Here is a 19,512-nt window from a genome sequence, read left to right as displayed (position 1 = left end):
AAACTTTAACAACCAATTCCTTCTGCTCTAGAACTGAGGAGAAACTCTAAAGTAATTTCCTAATCACTCTTCAATTTTAACTAAAACTTCAGCACACTTTCAATCCCTATAAACCACACATTTCTTATTTATCCACATTGTAATGTCCTTCGGTAGAAGGAGAGCCTTGGCGTAACTGGTAAAGTTGCTGCCATTGACCAAGAAGTCACGAGTTCGAGCCGTGAAAACAGCCTCTTGCAGAAATGCAGGGTAAGACTGCGTACGATAGACCCTTGTGGTCCGGCCCTTCCCCAGACCCCGCGCATAGCGGGAGCTTAGTGCACCGGGCTGCTCAATATTACCGGAGAAAATGCCAATATTAGTGTTGTCCTCACCTATAGCAAATACTTCTTGCTCTCAACCCTCTTTGTCACCACATTAAAGGGTTTTCTTATGTCAAAAGGCTCGAAATTTTGTATTATATATACACAAAAAATTCAGTTTTTGCTTTATTTGCACATGATAGTTTTTCAACAAAGGAGATTTAATTAAATCCCTTCATTGCATGTGGCTCATCCAGTGCATAAACCTTGTTGAAGTGGTGGTATATGTAAGTTATATTAATAAATGAATTTATTACTTGAGAAATAAAGCAAAAACATATGGTAATAGTTCCCCCCTAATAATAGTGTAAATATTCTTTACGCTTTTGTGATTGGTAAAATTGCGATGATAGTATAAATTTCTTTATGCTATAAACTAATGCAAATAAATCAAGCAACTTACTATGGCAAGTAAAATTACAATAATAGCGTAAATATTCTTTGCATTATTGGGTGGTCTAAGTTAAATTCTTTCAAGAGTTTAATGTTATGGAACGAGAGAACTTATTACTCTCATAGAGCATTTTCTTCTTGGAATTCCACATAGTTTGAGGAAGGCGATAATCATGCCAAATAATCTTTACACTGACAATGCATATAACTTAACTTCACCTTTAGGTAACTTTTTAAAAGAAATTTACAAAAGGGAAAATTAAAGAATGCTTGGTAGTTCCCATGGATTGAACTTATAAAGTTCAACTTCAGTAATAATATAATATTGATCGAGTTAGAAATTTGAAAACACATGGCGTTCTCTCTCTATATATATTAACATGTGAAATAACGAAAATATGGAAATGATTCAATTAACCATATTTTCTGTCTTAAGCTTTCAGAATTTAGCGGAACTTCCAGAGGAATTCGACATCTTTAGTCATATGATGACACGTTCTCTTCTTGTACTGTTTTGTTTTCAAGATTAAAATTTAAGCAAGTTTTCTGTAACTATTTTTTTTTTTAGATAATTTGATTGTGTAATAATTACTTAGATGTATGTAACTTAAACTCGAGTATATATTGGATATGACTTGATATGATAGTATTTGCATGCCATGCTGACATGGCGATTCTCCCTGTACCTGTAGGCAGATAGTAAATGTCAAGGCACTTGCACAAAGAGTGCTCTACAAAACCAATTCACTTATAAATACTGTTCCCTTCCTGCAAAATTAAATCGTCAAACAAAAATATTGGAACTCTCTGAGACAGGATTTGTTCGCACTGTTAGATAGTAAACCACTTCTGGAACGCTTTGCACTAAACCTTAATCAACACGATGACTAAGTAAACCACAAAATGCATTTGTTTCACTAAATATAACCGCGTATAACACAGAACGAAACGTTCTTCTTTATTTGTTTTTTTATGAATACCCCTAACTGTATACTTTTCATCCAATTTGGTAGTAGTTTTATTGTGAAATTGAATTTTATTCATAAAATGTGTGTTATGTATTGTTTGTGATCGGAGGCGGATCCAGGATTTGAAGGTTCAATGGGTTAAACTTGTATTGAACTTATTATACTATTAAAACTATATATGTTTTGCACATAACTACAAAAAATAGACCAAAATAATATATTATACTTCTATTGGACTGAAATACTGAATGAATGATGGAACTCATAATTCTTACATTGAAGACTCCTACAGTAGAATTGGACTGAATGCTCGTTCCCCTCTATCTATGAGATGAGAATCAATAATTCATTTATTATATGGTGGTTCTCATTTCAAAACATATTATATATACGCGTCGCTATTGTTACATATAATATTTACATCATTTATACTAAATAATAAAAAGAAAATAAAAATTATATTCTGTTCTCTGAACGGTTAGTTAAAAATGTAGATATTTTATATTTATTACACAATTTGGTAAGGTATAATTCGTAATTGTAGTATCGTATAAAGATTGTATAGGGCTTCCTTCTCACCTTGATGGCAAAAGGCCCATTACCTAGGGTAAAGTTCCTATTTCTTCCATTTAAATCCAAATAATCTAGATTTACATTGATACTTTAATTCTTTCATGTTAAAAATTAAAATATGTAAACTAACAATCTTGCGTCTCACATAGACTGTCTACATCATACTCTTAGGAGTGTAGTCCTTCCTCGGACCCTGCGTAAGTGCAAAATACTTTCTGCACCCGGCTGTCCTTTTTAATAAACTAGTCTCAATAAATAAAGAAGGTCTCGTAAAAATCCTTAATCATAAGTCAATAATTCAACTTAAAATTTATTTCAGTTTAATAATATTATAACTTTAATTTCACAAGCTATTATGCTTCCTTTTCAGTTTCACCAAGAACAAGTCCTTAAAAACCTAAATAGTGCTGAAGGATAACTTAAAATATATAATCAGACAACTAATAATCTATAACTTTCATATGATTACAAAATCAAATTAAATAGCAATGAAAATTTTAATTTTTTTTTTAAAAGGATACTAAAGCTAGCTTGTGAGAGAGTTTATCATTGAAAGAAGACTCATCCATGACATATATATTTACTCCAAACTTATGAGAAAGTTAAGTATATTAAAAGTCTTTTTACCTAAACAATATGGTATATCTTAACTGTTTTATACCAAAGAATTCTTAACACCTAATCTTTAAATTATTCCGAACAAAGGTCTAATTATTCTTTTCCAATATGCGTATATAATAAAATCTCATAAGGAGTGGACCAAACTTTAGTATTATAAACATGCCGACAGCTCCGGGCCAAGTTAGCCATCTATCATCACCAATTCTTTTTTGGTAGCTAATTCATTTTTCTTGTTCAAGTAATATGTTATAAAAATAAATTCATAATATATAGCTTTTGAGAAATAAAATAAAATGTGCCTGGAAAAAGTTCATAATTTCCTGTTCAAAAGTATTATTTCCTGCTTAATTTGAATTCTATTCCCTGATAATAAATATTTACACAATCAAATAATTTTAAAAATAAGATGATCATCCACATTATATTACTCACGAGTTAGTAATTAACTTGAAAAATTATGAATTGCTTGTTAAAAATACAATAAATGTTTAAAATAATTTTTGAACCATGGATGAATAAATATATTCTGGAAACATTTTCTTGCGTTGGTTAAAAATAACATCAAATAAATCATATTATATATAAGAGCTACTACTGCTTCAGAAATCCTATTAAATAACTAGTTCTTCTTTCTAATTTTTTTTAGAAAACTTACATTCTTTTAAATTTTACAGAAAATAAAGGATATTAAATAATACTTAGATACTACTAATTTTTTTAGAAGTAACATTGGATCCTATAGGTTGTAGATAGACAGTCCCATGTGTGCTTAGTCCCAAAGAAATGGAAATGTTTTGCCGTGGGAAAACGTGCATCTTGTATTGTGTTTCCCCATTGTTCTAAGTTATTGAAAAGCTATCCACCTTTTTTCTTAAAATAATTTTTAATTACAGAAAAAAATAGTTAAGCAAAAAAGAAAAAAAGATTTGCTTACCAGAAGTAGAAGCACATAGAAAAAGATTAAGACCCTAGAATATTCAAAATAAATTGTCGATGTGAGCTTATGGATTCGAAATTCTAATCATTTTATATTATTGAATTTTAATTAATAATTATATATATTCAAAAATATATATAAATTGTTAATTAAAGTTTAACAAATTATTAATTAATAATTTATGTATGTTCAATAAGAGTCGAGGGTTACAGGAAATAGCCTCTCTATCTTCATAAGGTAGGGGTAAAGTCTGCGTACACATTATCCTCCCCAGATCTCACTTGTGGGATTACACTGGGTTTGGTGGGGTGTGTGCGTGTGTGTGTATATATATATATATATATATATATATATATATATATATATATATTCAATAATTTTTTTAAAATTAATAAATAATTTATATATATTCAATAGGTTGCTTAAGACAAACACATAATTGAACTAAAATTTTTGGAATTCTGACTACTAAATTCGACCGAACTAGTATCTAGGCCTCCACTCATGTGTGCTTTAGGGGGGTTGCAGAGGAATTACACAGAAACAAACTTTATGGGGTATTTTGTTCCTCCGTAAATTTTTGACGGGTTAAAGTAGAAATAACGACCAAAAATTTCGGTCTCCGATGTTTAAAATAGATTAAAATTGGAATTGGCACATTTGCTAATGAACAAATAATTTTCTCCTAATAGAGATAAGTAGTTATATATTATATACTCTCCTACCACATAGGTATCTTGAAAATTGTAACACTATAACGTGTTTTAAGGACTACGATTTTCAACAAATAATTCTTAGGATCAATATATTAATGACTAATAAGAAAATAAATCTAAATTCTTAACCATATCTAGTGGACATAAAATAAAAGAGGGAAAGTATAATAATAGGAGTCTTAGAAATTATATTTTATATATGATTGATATTTGTTAACGTCCATTGGGGAGTGAAGGAAGGAATCTATGCAACGGATGGGTGCAAGTGATGTCGTATGTGGTCGGACACAACCAAATCTCATCCCATATCCTCACCACCACCTTGATAATATATTAATAGTATACTAATATTTTTACACTATCAGTGTAAAGAACGGCTCGACGTATAAAGTATCTCGCATTCACGTAGGATTTGGTAAAGGGTTACATTTCAAATGTAGGCAGGTACCCGCATTCACATAGGGTCCGAGAAAGGGTTTCGTCCCAAGAGGGTGTGATGTAGGCAGCGTACCCTGGTGCAAGCATTAGTGGCTGATTCCACGACTAAATCCCTGACCTATAGATTATACGAAGACAAGACAGCTTGATCGTTGCTCCAAGGTTCCCCTTCGATCTTTTGCTCTATCAGTATACAGTGGCGAAGTCACATATGGTCATAAGAGTGATCAACTGACCATCCTTCGTCGAAAAATTACACTATATACATAGGTAAATGTATAACATTTTAGAGGTATATAACACATATTGAATACCCTTTGTCGGATTTTTTTTTTCCATTTCTTTTAAATTTGAACACCCTTGGAGAAAGTCTTAGTTTCGCCTCTATCAGTATATTTAACCTGTTATAATATGGGGAATCTTTGGTTCCTATATGTCCCTACGTGTGCATGTGAATGAGAAGTATATATAAATTGAGGAAGAACGTACAATGTGCTCAAGAAGTCAGATACACACGTAAGTATAGGGTCTTTTTCTTCTTGTGGGGTAAGTAGAAAGAGGTGGGGTAATAATATATAGGGAAAAAGAAAGAATAATTCAGTTGTAGTAGGATCCGAGTGCATGGAGCCAAAAGCAGTTGAATTATAAGTATATATTATGGACTCATAATACCATATTGTTTAATTATGTCACATGTATAGTCCCTTATTTTATCAGTGAATTATGCTAAGGTATGGACCACCTTCAACTCAATCAACAATCTTGACACTTTTTCTCGTAAAATGTTTGGAGTAACACTACAAAAAGTTGGAATTAGATAAGAGCTTAATTGCTAATTTATCGTTTTCTCGTAGTTAACAGAATTTTTTGATAATCTGTTACTAATTTATCGTTAAATAGGATTAGAACATCAAATTTTTCTATTTAGCTATAAAATTTATCTGTCGCAATTTCCTATTTTGTAGTAGTGTTATATTTTGCATGGGTAGTTTGATCGATGCTTCAACTCTTTTTCCTTTTACGATGTCAAAAGAAATGGGAGGTCTCCCTCTATAATAATTAATAAGCATGTGTATGCGGGGATGTATTGTATATATGTTATTTTAAGGATTTAATTTTATAAATACTGACAATATAAGTTTTTGCAGTATCAATGTAATAGCAGGCTGCTTTAATTTTTTAGATAATTAGTTACACTTATTATAGGCAATTTGGATTTTGACGGCCATCCTAAGCTTAAAAAGGAAGAAAATGTCAAAGGGAGAAATTCGTTATGAGCTTTACGCATCGTTTCATAATGTATCTATCGTACTGTATTGTATTGTACTGTATCGTTTGATAAATACAATGTTTGGATAGATTGTGTCGTTTGCCGTCGTTTCATGATATCACACACCAACAATATGAAAAATAAACTTGCAATATTATAAAGAAAAATTGTGATACAAGGTAAAATTACTATATTAAAAAGTAGGGTAAATGATACAATAAAATAATTTAATAATAATAAAGGGTGAGATTGAGAGAAAAAGACAAGGTAACGGCATGACCACACCAAATCGGTCGTTACATAAAGTGGTACATTTCGTCGTTATGTAACGATGGATTTAACGATACGATACAATAAAATTTAAGTAACAATCAAAACAAACTTGTATTTAAAGTAGCAATACGATACGATACAATGGGTAACAACCCTCCAAACAAGCTGTTAGGTACTGGAGTTGTTTTGTGAAAGTAGCATTAACTACCACCTTTATTTGTGATTAATGATATTTTCGTTTACACTCAATGCATGATTTGTGACACGAGACATCTTACCTGAAAATAGATCGACATTTTATTTGTGAAAAATGTATGCACAAAATAGAAAAATGTTTTGTCTTTCAAATACTTCTAGCTACCAAATGTATAGTTTCTTTATCCCCCTCCCCCCTCTTTACAATCTACAAACCACAAGTCTCACAAATAGGTTTGTCACATAGCATAAAATTAAAGGGTGTAATTGATGAACCGGCAATAATTTTTTCATCTTTAATTAGAGATCTCGAATTATTTCTTTTTTGGATTAGGATACAAGGCTCGAACTCGTAGCCAAGTGGCATGAAGGGAATTCGCTCAACCACTACAATTACGTAATTGTAATTTTTTCTGCATTTAATAGTTTCGAGTTTGAACTCTGAAAATGAAGTCTTCTTCGTTGGAAAGCGTTAAAACCCCCATATAGACTTTGTACGAGCCAAATCCGGATTAGTAAGGCCAGTAGGTTCATGATACCGGAATGTTAAACAAAAGAAAAAGGTTTGCCACATTATTCAAAAAAAGTCTAAATAAAATATTCTGAGGCTTGTGATATGGAAATTATATCGCCAAGAAAAAAGAACAGCTGTTCATGTGCTATATTTGTGATATAAAAATTGTTATGAAGAGCTATATGGACATCTACACTAGATTAGGAGAGTAGTTGCTAAATCAAATTTCAATCATTCAAGCAGAAAAAGAAAACCTAAAGAAAGCATGTACTAACAAAATTCATAGCATAAATATGTTATTTTCATAAGGGTAATAATGGAAACAAAAGGGTTTTTGAAAATGATAGCTAACAGATTGGATATTTTTCTTTGTTTACTTGTATTTTCCAAAAAGGAAGAAATATAAAAACTCTTCTACTTATATTAAAATGGAAATATAGATATATAATTGATGATTACTTCAATTGTAAATTTTACTTTCTTTTTTTTTCACTGGAAAATATGTGTACTGCTTCAAGGACATGCACTCTATGCTATGTGTTAGTATAATTTAAGAGCACCTAATTTACATTCTATAAAATACGAGAAACATATATATTTAATTTTGTATTATTCATTATTTTTAAGGAAATAAGATTAATGAAGCTGACCTAATTAATTAGAAAAGTGGTTAAATTGGGTTAGAAAATTCAAACGTAGTCTTAAAAATAATCAAGTATGGTGATTTTTATCTAATTGAGCATTTTTACTCACTGTTAAATATGAGCTGTGACTGCCGTGGACATGCACGCACAAAGAGAACCACGTACATTACCTCTATTCTATTTTGTATGATTTTTTCATATTTTTTTCTCTTGCCTAAATATTGACAATTTTATAAATTTATTTATTTGAAAACTTTTTATTCTAGTATACTTTTTCTAATTTTGATGAAAAACTCTTGTATGATACATATAATATTAATATTAATATGACATGTCAAAAATGACTAGTTCTAAGGACATTTGATTTTCTATAGGAGTATACATTTACTTATATATCACATTTTGGGTTAAAGGTTGAATATGGCTAGATATAATGCACTTAATAATTATTAAGGTTTGTGGTGGAATGCATACGATCTCTACATGCCTAACAGAGATTCTGAATTCAAATCTTGATAATACAAAAAAAATCTAATAGAGAATATTTTCTCATTTAAAGAATTTTATGCAATGCTAATTCGAAGAGTCAATTCTTTAGATGGTCATCCAAATTACAGAAATAACTCAGTAATGTCAATTTTATTTGTTATACTTATATATATCAATAAAATCATTCATATTTTACCTATTGCTCTGCAGAATAACTCCTTACACGAAAAGCATTAGATGACTAGCATAAATAGTTCCTTAAGTTTGAGAGGAGGTCTACAATTGTCCTATAAATATACCTTTGTTCATATTAAATCCTTTATATTTATCAAAATAAGCATTTTTGGCTCCTATGAAATAAGTTGAATAGAGGTAATTTAAATTTCTTTTTTGGTTCATTTTTTTTTTTGATAATTTGAAGTTTGGCTGCTATGAAAGTTGAGTATGTACAGCGTAGTTTCCCCAAGTTAACATGCGCAAAAAATGTTTAGTTCCGATAAATTTAAATGATTTAATATGCATAAAGGTATATTTATAAGACAACTTTACTGCTACTAGGGGTGTATATCAGTCGGGTTGGTTCGGATTTTATAATTACCAAACCAAACTAATTGTGTCGGATTATTAAATCTAAAGACCAAACCATACCAATAAAACTCGGGTTTTTCACTCTCGATTTTTCTCGGGTTTTCGGGTTATTCGGGTTTTTTCGGGGGGTTTTCCGGTAAAATCTTCATAGAACAAAACATATAAATTATGCTCAAAATATTTCTTTAGTCCTAGTAAGATATGACTATATAAAGTATTTTTCAAGAAAATAATACAAAATATGAGATATGTCATGGCATTATCCTAAAATATTCAACAATAAAGACAATAAAATTATGTAATATAAATATTGCTAATTAAGAATCTATAATAAAAATAAACATAATCTAAGAGTACTAAGTCATGCTAAAATAAGTAAACTAATAAGGGAGTATTAAATACATGACTAAGCACTAAAGAAAAAGAAAAATAGGTTATGCATTTTTATCTAAATTATTGCAAAACAAAAAATAGATATTCAATACATTCCCGTTTATAGTATTGAATTAAATGTCTTTTGTTAGCATTAGTATTGATTTGATTTTGGTTTGAGCTTTTGTTAGCACTATTTAATTTACTAGTGTTAATGTCTATAAAACTTATTGGAACATTCAAAAGTTCTAAGTCTAACCTTGAAATAATACCTTAAAAAATAAAATTATGAAATCTTTTAAGAAATATTTATAAATTACATCACAATAAGTATATTTATATATTAAATATATCTAAAATTTCTATATATGTAATGTCGGGTTGGTTTGGTTTCGGTCTGATTTTCTTTAGTTAAAACCAAACCAAACCAATTATGCTTGGGTTTTTTTTCCCAACACCAAACCAAATCAAACCAACCCATAGTCGGGTTTTTTTCTCGGTTTAACTCGGATTATCGAGTTGGTGCGATTTGTCGCTTTCTTTTGTATACCCCTAACTGCTACTCTCAAACATAAGGAATTATTTATATTATTTTTTTAGTATTTTTCATATAGGAGTTATTTTGTAGGATAATATGCAAAATATATATGAATGATTTTATGGTTATAAACAAAAAAAAAAATATTTTACCAAGTCATTTTTATAACTTGGATGATCATCCAAGGAATTATCTCAAATTGAAATTAGTCGGGATGACAACAACAAGAGCAATATATCTAATGAAATTCTATAAGTGAGTTACAGGGAGAATAATGTGTACGTAAATTTTACTCATACTTTGTAAAAATAAAAAGGCAATTTCCGATAAATATTCAACTCGAAGAAAACATAATCCCAACCGTCATTTAAAAAAATGATAATAGAGAAATTATTTTATTTTGCTATGATTTTGAGCAATCACAAGATTATTCTATAAAAATTATTCTGTGTAAAGTACAAACCCAAATTACAGAAGGGACCCCACATGTTCAGTCTACTGTGATATACAGACGGGGACAGCATCACACGAAGAACAGATTCACGGACTGACCATTGGGAATTGCAAAAATTTCCTTTTTATTTTAATTTTTAATTTAAGATGGGCCCCCATTTTGTAGCTGAGGCTCGTGTGGGCCCCATTGTTTTAATTATGTTGTAATCATTTTATTCCTGATGTTGATCAGAAGAAAGGAAAAGGGTTAAAAAGGTCCCAAACCTTTCTAGTGTTTGAACTTTCTAACTTTTATTTTATAATATTATTAGTTTGTTAATTTCAAGAAGAACACATTTAAAAGTAATTTTCTTCACACGTTTGTACAAAGTTAATCACAATCCATCAATTTACCCCTTTTTGCTCACTTTTGGTCCACTTTGTCAAAGAATTATGGAGTGATTGAAAACTATTCCATCCGTTTAAAAAATTTAGCACTATTTTTTATTAGTCTATTTAAAAAAGATTGAAATATTCGTATAATTTCTTAGTAAGAGATTTTTATAATCACATAAATATTATGACTTGTTTATGACCATATATTTCAAAAAAATTTATTGCCACACAAATTTTATACTCTCTCCATTTATTTTTATTTGTTCACTATACTAAAATATATATTTTCACTTTTACTTGTTCACTATACTAATCAAGAGAAAGACAATCTTTTTTTCCATGTTTTATCTTTACCATTAAGTACTCATTTTCAAATCATTTGTCATAATTTTTAGAAATGCTATCATTATTATAGGTAAAATTGTAAAATACATACTTTATTTTTTTTTCTTTTAAAACGAGTGCAAAGTTAAAAATGGACAACTAAAAATTAACGGGGAGGTTGTATATTTAAGACCTTAAATTTTAAAATACTCCATGTCTTTATTAAAGTGCGTGCAAGTCAAACTAAGACAAACAAATTGAAACAAGACCTGTAAAATTCAACTCTCACCAGTAATAGCCAATTCTTTAATAAATCTTTAAAAATAGAATTCAAATTTTCTGTAGATCATTTCTTCACCCACTACTTACGCACATTCAATTTATTGACCTTTAACTAATAATTGGAGTTTATACCTACAGTCTTTATTTGATTTGATTAGTAATTAAGTGGAGAACACCACTTTTGCTCTTCACTAAAAATGGATAATATTCATTTGCTTCACAGGGTGGAAAAGGCAGATATCACTTATACGTTTTAGGCAAACCTGTTATTTCTTTTATTTATTTATTTATTTATTTTGCATTGCTGAAAATGAAATTATACCAACTAATAATAGATGTCTGAACAGGAAAGAACCATTATTATCAATAAGACGATTTGATATCCATTATATAAGCGTTTATATGTATATATTTTACAGGATTACAAAATAAATTCTCCAAGAACTTTCAGTAGAGCTGAATCTAAAACAATGGATAGTATCTATTTTAAATTGATGATCTTTCATTTTTAATTAATCAGAGATCTAGAATACGAGCTTTTGATAATTGAAAATCATTTGTAGGAAGTGTTTACTTTTTAATAAGCCTAACAAAACGCAAATTCAAATTAGTTGCGACTGTTTTCATTATAGAAAGATTTTTTTAGTAAAGTAACTACTAGAACCAAATAGGCTTTCTACATATGCATTATTTAAAACTACAATTTTTATCAGCTATAGCAAAAAAGAAACAAAATTATTGCGTTTCTCCAAGACTGCCTAGTTAAATTCATTTTATCATTCAACAGTAAGCCGTTAAACAATATATCTAAATATCTAATGCATGTACTTATGCAGATATACTTATATATAAAAAAAATTCCAAAAAATAAATAAATTATAAGATCAGTATGCTCATTTCACACCTAAAAAAATGTAGAGGGAATAATTATATACTCCACGAGACTTGGCGTCATACTTACTAAAAATGGAAGCAATGATGAAAACAGTGTATTTCTGTCTTATGTAATATGTGCAAAGTTTAATGCGAAAGCGTTATCTACTCCAATATTCTCATTGTACTCTGGCAATGTCATCATTATTACAATTTAATTTGACCAAAGGATGACCATATAAATTCAATAAGTACTATCTAGTTGGAGATTAATTGAAAGATCTTTACATTAATATTCATGCCCTTCTCATACCTAGGATAGTCATGGAGGAGGAGGATATTCATGAGATTGGTGAAGAAGAGAAAGAAAAATTAAATGATGTGGACTACTTGACTGGAAATCCATTGCCAAATGATATTCTACTATATGCTGTGCCCGTCTGTGGTCCTTATAATGCTCTACAATCCTACAAATATCGTGTGAAATTAGTTCCAGGCACTGTTAAGAAATATATATATATATATATATAGTCAAAGGCTCTATAAAAAATACTTTGATCGAACCAACAAAATCATGATAAAGCAAATAAAGGAATAAAAAGAGATCGCGATGCATCATGGCAGTAGAAGCACGTCGCATCATGGCAAAAGAACCACGAGGCATCGTGGCACCTTATGAGATTTAATTTCTATAAAAAGGATGTCATATTTGTGTTGAAAGAGGGGGAAGATCATATGTGCCTAATTAGCAACTTTTCTCTAGATTTGGTCTTTACTTCTTTCTTTATCTCTTTCACTTTCCTCTTGTAGTTTTTGAATTTTCTAAGAGTGTTGATAGTATTTTAAGAATTTCTTTCTTTGTGAGATTTAAAGACTCCATAATGGAGTAATTTCTTTTGTTGGGATAGTTGATAAAACTCGATATTGTTATAATATTAATCTCAATTTTACTACATGCTTGACCTGAAACGTTCTAATTATATTTCGATATTGTGCTGGAATATTAGTTTTAATTAATTATTATTACTTCTATCTATTTGTTCTCCAAAATTACTTGTATGTCAATTTTGTAATTCTTACAAAGCAAAATTAATATACGATAACTATTGGGTAAAATAATAGAGTGAGAGTAATTCTTTTTAAGCTATCATTCCAAGTCTGTAATCTTGCTTACTTCCATTCTAATTCTCACGGAGGAGTTGTAGTTGGCAAGATTATTGCTTTTTAGTAAAAAGTAATCGCAGGAGGTTTTTGCTATCTTTTAGCACAATTCAGGCAAGAAAATTATTTCAGTTTAATCGTCACGGGCCATATATCAATTGATTTACATAACCTCACAGAGTGTTATTAATTGATTATTTCTGAGTGAGCAAATCCCATTCTAACTAAGAATGAGTCATTGCCCTTCTCCGACCCTGACTGCCCAACCTGAGAGCGGACAGCTAATGCGTTCCACTTATTGAACAGGGTTCTATGGTCGGTCTGTGACCCCTGGATGCCGAAGGCGTCCTTGGGGTGATCTCGTAGTTCCTACGGGGTGGAGATGATGGGGTCGGTCCATGGATTTTCCTTCCTTTTCTTTTGCCGCATTTCGCTCAAAGGGTTGAAGGGAGATAGTGCATCAGATCCTTCGAGAAAAAGATTCATTCTCTTCATAAAAAATAGGAGGTAGAACCAATAAAGATTTCTTTTTCGATTCATCCCTGGCCTCATTCAAGAATTGTTTTTGATCCAATCCGCAGGAATCAATAGAAAAGGCAAATCCCTTATGATACACCAGATCCGGCTCGGTTATTGATAGAGTGAATAGATCTGCCATTTCTTGAAATCTCTCTTTACGAATCAATTTAGATAGTCCTTTGTGTCTCCGGTGGCGACTAGATCAACGCGTTATTGCTTCAAGAGAAACTCCCATCGAAGTTCACTATGAATCTTTAGGTACTTTTTATGAGATTTATGGACACTATCTAATAGTAAGAAGTCTAAAAAAACAAATCCTTTTTATATACATTCGAACCACTGTTGGTCATATTGCTCTTTATCGAGAAATCGAAGAAGCTATACAGGGGTTTTCTCGGGCCTATTCATCTGGTACCTAACGTAATTCTATGATACCCGTGGGACTAAACAGTTATTCCTAAGATAAATACATGTAGAAGTTAAAATTTTATTATTATCACGCTATCGAGTGAATTCAATGATTCCCAACTCTTTTTAAATATAAATCTTCCGAAAGTTATTTTGTCTCAACTTAAGCAATTTAAATTTTCAACAAACAAAACTTCATCAATCCGATTCTCTCAAATAGTAGTAAGAATATTATAAGTTTGTAGCTAGATTCTCCAATCTCTGTGGGACGATATCATAAACTATACTAGAACTTGACAGAGTACGAGTAGCAAAATCTTATACGCATTGGCCTCGTCAAATGTTTAAAATGCGACACCATTTTATAGGACGCGCACAACTACAATAAGGTAAAAGAATTATGTATATATCTATATGAGATAGTTGAATTCCCTTGGCTTCTTCACATGTTTAAATTTTTCGTTATTTTCTGAATCCCTTGATGAAAATCCTGACTCCGCCACTGACTGTAAGTTATTGTATTAGTTGATCGTTGTAATTACATAGTATCTGTATGGATTGATATATGAGTGATCTAATGTGTGAGAGATTTGCATCAGAAGAAAACGAGTCACATATAATTTAAATTAAGGACGAGCTAAGCGTTAATATTGTTTTCGAAAATGCAGAAAAGAAAAGGAAGAAAATGAAAAGCTGCATAAAATTTTCATTTCTCCAAGTAACAAAACAAAATACCTATACTGATGCTAACGGTATATTTTTACATTAATTATCGGTATATTTTAATATGTTGTAACAAGTTATTTATTTTATTTTTCATATCCGACTTGATATTTGTAATTTTTTGTTGTTACAGGTAACTTAACTTATGGTACTATATACGTCATTGCACATAAGTTTAACAAACAATAACTAATCTAGTGTGAACTCACAAATAGAGTTTTGGGAAGGGTCGTGTGTACGGAATATTTTCCCTGCCTTGTGATGGTAAAAAGATTGTTCCCGATAGACTCTTGGGAAAAACATAGTAAAGCAAATTTAACAAACTCAAAAAGAAAGAAAAAGAATTTAAAAAAAAAGCAAGGAGGCATTGAGACAATTTCGGTGGCTGTAAATTCTGAATCTCGTAGTTACAATATTAGCTTCTACTATTTTTTTAGTATCCTCTTAAATTATCATCTGTCTTGATAATTGGAATTTAGCTCGAAAAACTACAAAATGACACAGAGCTCTACACATTCTGGTTACAAGCAGCATACAGCCAATTCTACATATATACAAATACATATTTTAAAAAGGAAGTATTCCTTTAAAAAATAAATATGTTATGATAGAGAGCCTCAAAGCCTCGGAACACCGGTAAAGTTATTTTCGTGCGACTTTTGTGTGACTTATAGGTCACGGGTTTGAACTGTGAAAGTAATCACTAATTCTTGCATTAGAGTAGACTATTGCGGCTTTTCCTTGTATCCTGCTTAAATACGAGATACTTTATGCACAAGATTGCTTTTTCAGATAGAGAGAGATCAAAACAAAAAGGTGGCCCAGCAGCTAAATCTATGGCTGACCGACCTTGAAATATAACAACGTAAAAATGAAAGGACATTGAACGAGAAAACTTGCAAGAGAGAGAAATTAGAGAGAGAAGTGTGTTTTTTCTGTGTGTGTATATGTGTGTGTTGGTTAGAAAAAGAAAGGAAATATTCTCTTTTGCTTTCATGGTCTTTTTTTGGTGTTTTCTTTTTAAATCACACAAACTTTTCTCCAGCTAGCAGCTGCTAATCTCTCCTCTTCAGAAATCTTAGCTGTGATACAAAGCCAAGAAAACCTTCACAAGTTTGAAATAAGTCTTAGGTTCTTTGTTTTTTCTTGGTGTTTTTAAGATTCAAAGTTTTGTGTTTTTGTTTGTTGTTTGGCTATACACTTATTCTTACTTTGTTCTTTTGGAACAATCTGAAAGTTCTGAGATTTGAATAATACCAAGTTTTTTTTATCTGTATGTATTTGGAAAAAAACTTAAACTCTTTGAGTTAGCTTTGTTTTTTAGCTCCACTGCTTCTTTAGTTGTCAAAAACAAAAACCCTTTATATCAAATGATGTCTGGTGATGTTTTTTCAATTCCTTCTTCTGTCAAAGGAGTAGTACTACCTCATCATCCTCAAGATGTATTACTTGAACCAAACCCTAACCCTAAAGCTAATTCTTCTTCCAAGAAAAGAAGAAATCTTCCAGGTACACCAGGTATACAAATTAACTACTCATTTCTTATATCATATATAGAAAAAACATCTATATATGTTTAGTGCACCGGGCCCTTTTCCGAATCTCGCGCATAGCGGGAGCTTAGTGCACGGGGGCTGCCGATGTTCTTGCTATAGTACTTGACCAAGAGCTTTTTTTCTTTGTATGTTGACAGATCCAGATGCTGAAGTTATTGCACTTTCACCAAAAACACTGATGGCTACAAATAGATTTTTATGTGAAATCTGCAACAAAGGTTTTCAAAGGGACCAAAACTTGCAACTTCATAGGAGAGGACACAATCTACCATGGAAATTAAAGCAAAGGAATAAACAAGAAATAGTGAAGAAAAAAGTATATATATGTCCAGAAAAAACTTGTGTACACAATGATCCTTCACGTGCACTTGGAGATCTTACTGGTATAAAGAAACATTTCAGTAGAAAACATGGTGAGAAAAAATGGAAGTGTGAGAAGTGTTCAAAGAAATATGCAGTTCAGTCAGATTGGAAAGCACATACTAAAACTTGTGGTACTAGAGAGTATAAATGTGACTGTGGAACTCTTTTTTCCAGGTAATTAATTTCCCTTAGATTGGTACCATGTAACATGGTTCTTGTTTAGGAATATTTGTTTCAAACCGAAATAAATGCTAGCTCATTCATTCATAGGAATTAAGTAGTTTAATTCAATGTCTTTGTTTTGATTCAATTTATTGCCTCAACTCCTCCTGAGTTCTGAGTTCTGACCACAAATTATCAGCTATTAAATTGTTTGATATTCCATGCGTATATTATGTGATCAGGAGGTCACGAGTTCAAGCCGTGGAAACAATCTCTTGCGGAAATGTCTATAATAGACCCTTGTGGTCCGGCCCTTCTCCTAACCCGCACACAGCGAGAGCCATGCTGCCGTTTATTCCATGTGCCTGTTATGCCTTAAATTTAATGTTGGGTTTTCTATTTTTTCTTCCATTTTACAGGAAAGATAGTTTCATTACACATAGAGCATTTTGTGATGCTTTAGCTGAAGAGAGTGCAAGAATCACTTCAGTGGGAACAAACAACTTGAACTTCAACCAGCAACCCAATTTAGTTGGTGGAATTTCCCAAATTGGGACAGGTTTTGTACAAGATTTTAGTGGTATGACAAGTGGGAATTCTCTACATCATCAGCAACAAAAGCCAAGATTATCACTTTGGTTAAATCAAGTCAATAATAATTCTCAGCTCAATAATCCTCTTCACATGTCAACACCAAGTTCAAATCTTTTTGCTTCCTCTAGTTCAACTGGATTACCAGATCATATGGTGCAAATGCAATCTCCTAATAATATCTTTGGTAATCAAATGCAATGGGCAATTGACAAGAATGTTGCAGCCACTACCCCTGCAACTTCAATGACTGAAACCTTATCTTCTATGTATTCTGATAATCAAAATCAGCACCCAAAATCTTCAACACCAATGTCAGCTACAGCACTTCTTCAAAAAGCTGCCCAAATAGGTTCAACCAAAAGCAGCCCAACTTTCTTTACAAACACTTTTGGTGTAATGAACTCTTCATCTTCTTCCTCAAACACACAAATATTCAACACTTTGTCTCAAACCACAAGTGAAATGCACCAAGTTTTTGCTAAACAATCAGAGGATTACAACCCAACAGATAATGGTCTCATTAATGGGTGTCCAAATATGAGTTCATCAGCTAATACTAAAGCAATCAATTTGGATCAGGCATTTATGCAAACAGTTGGCATGCAAACTCAAGCTGTTTCGTTCAACTTGGATAATAGTCTAACCAGAGATTTTCTGGGCATGGGAAATGAAGGGGGACGGCCATTTTTGCCACAAGAGCTGGCTAAGTTTGCTTCGATGACTTCAGCTATGGGGTTAAGCCATTACAGTAGTGGTCACTAGCAATATGTCTTTTCACTTATCTTTTTTTGTATCACAAAATACAATAATGTAAAATTTGAACCTTATCTTGAGCTGGATGGCTCAGCCTATTGGTTATATTTCTTTTTACTTTTTACTTTTTTTTTTTTTTTGCATTAATTTGGATATGTTTCCTCTTGAAGATAAAACGCTCCAAAAAAGAAAACAAATGTATAACTTAGCAGTCAAACGTATTTAGAATTTAAATTTACTTTTAGTACAGTAGTCTTTTGTTTCTTGTGACCGTTGTTATGAATTTACTATAAATATTTATTTTTTAAACTTTTAATAGTTAGTAGAAATGTTGACTGCATACTTAAATCTAACCTCTATTTTTGGAGGAACCTAAACTGATTTTAATTTCCATTTACGGGATGGAAATAGTGCAGTCTATGCTAAACCTCCCATATATATCTCTAAAAGTTACTATGAAAAATATTTAGCGCGCGATCGAAACTATTTATATTCTATAGCTGCAAAAGTGTATAAAATTTATATAAAAAAGTGTATAAAATTTATATAATTTTATATATAGTATACATAATATATATATATTTTTTCGATTATTATTTTGAGAGCGGCTATATAACGTCATTTTTTATTTACACTTAATATGAATTTGTATTTCGTGAAAGTTTATTTTAGTATATCTCTGCTTTGGGTCAAAGTTCAAATACTATACTCTGTGCATGATTTGCTGGCTCTCCATCACGCAATTGATGAGAGGCCAATGAGGCAATGACCAAGATATTTCACTTTGAAAACTTGCATTATGTCCTTTTGCGACCAACTAGTTTAATTATTGGAGTACTTAAGATTGTTCATGTTCTCTATTATATTAGAGAAAAGCAGAATAAATCTTAACTACTGCCTAATTTCCCCTTGCATAAAAATAATATAATATTAAAATTTTGGGCAAATTCAAGATTGTGGGGTCTAGCAAATTAACGTGGGACCTTTATGTCGAGAGTTGGTGACAAAAAAGTAGCCATGCATATTTTTTATTTTACTACGTGTTGGTTACTCTAATTTTATCTTTCAAGTCTAT

At 31.1% G+C, this 19,512-nt stretch overlaps 1 protein-coding gene across 2 annotated transcripts; it reads left to right on the top strand.

Moving 5' to 3' along the window:
* Positions 1–15,868: 15,868 nt before the first annotated feature.
* Positions 15,869–18,542, top strand: LOC107786831 (zinc finger protein JACKDAW). 2 transcript variants are annotated; one of them, XM_016608333.2, is made up of 3 exons: positions 15,869–16,527; positions 16,703–17,102; positions 17,510–18,542. In XM_016608333.2, exons 1-3 carry the CDS (start codon positions 16,380–16,382, stop codon positions 18,444–18,446), a joined length of 1,485 nt encoding a protein of 494 aa, XP_016463819.1. In that variant the 5' UTR covers positions 15,869–16,379; the 3' UTR covers positions 18,447–18,542. The 2 variants fall into 2 exon arrangements, with proteins under 2 accessions (XP_016463819.1, XP_016463820.1); XM_016608334.2 differs by having other exon boundaries at positions 15,899–16,518.
* The last annotated feature ends 970 nt before the right edge of the window (positions 18,543–19,512 follow it).

This window comes from Nicotiana tabacum, chromosome 10 (genome assembly GCF_000715075.1).
Source record: "Nicotiana tabacum cultivar K326 chromosome 10, ASM71507v2, whole genome shotgun sequence".
Classification (NCBI taxonomy): domain Eukaryota; kingdom Viridiplantae; phylum Streptophyta; class Magnoliopsida; order Solanales; family Solanaceae; genus Nicotiana; species Nicotiana tabacum.
This window is presented reverse-complemented; position numbering and strand designations above follow the sequence as displayed.

Excerpts from the sequence above, each read along its gene's own strand:
- LOC107786831 (XM_016608333.2), top strand. The coding sequence starts at position 16,380 with ATGATGTCTGGTGATGTTTTTTCAATTCCTTCTTCTGTCAAAGGAGTA. Across the intron at positions 16,528-16,702 it reads AAATCTTCCAGGTACACCAG|ATCCAGATGCTGAAGTTATT; the intron begins GTATACAAATTA and ends GTATGTTGACAG. Across the intron at positions 17,103-17,509 it reads TGTGGAACTCTTTTTTCCAG|GAAAGATAGTTTCATTACAC; the intron begins GTAATTAATTTC and ends TCCATTTTACAG.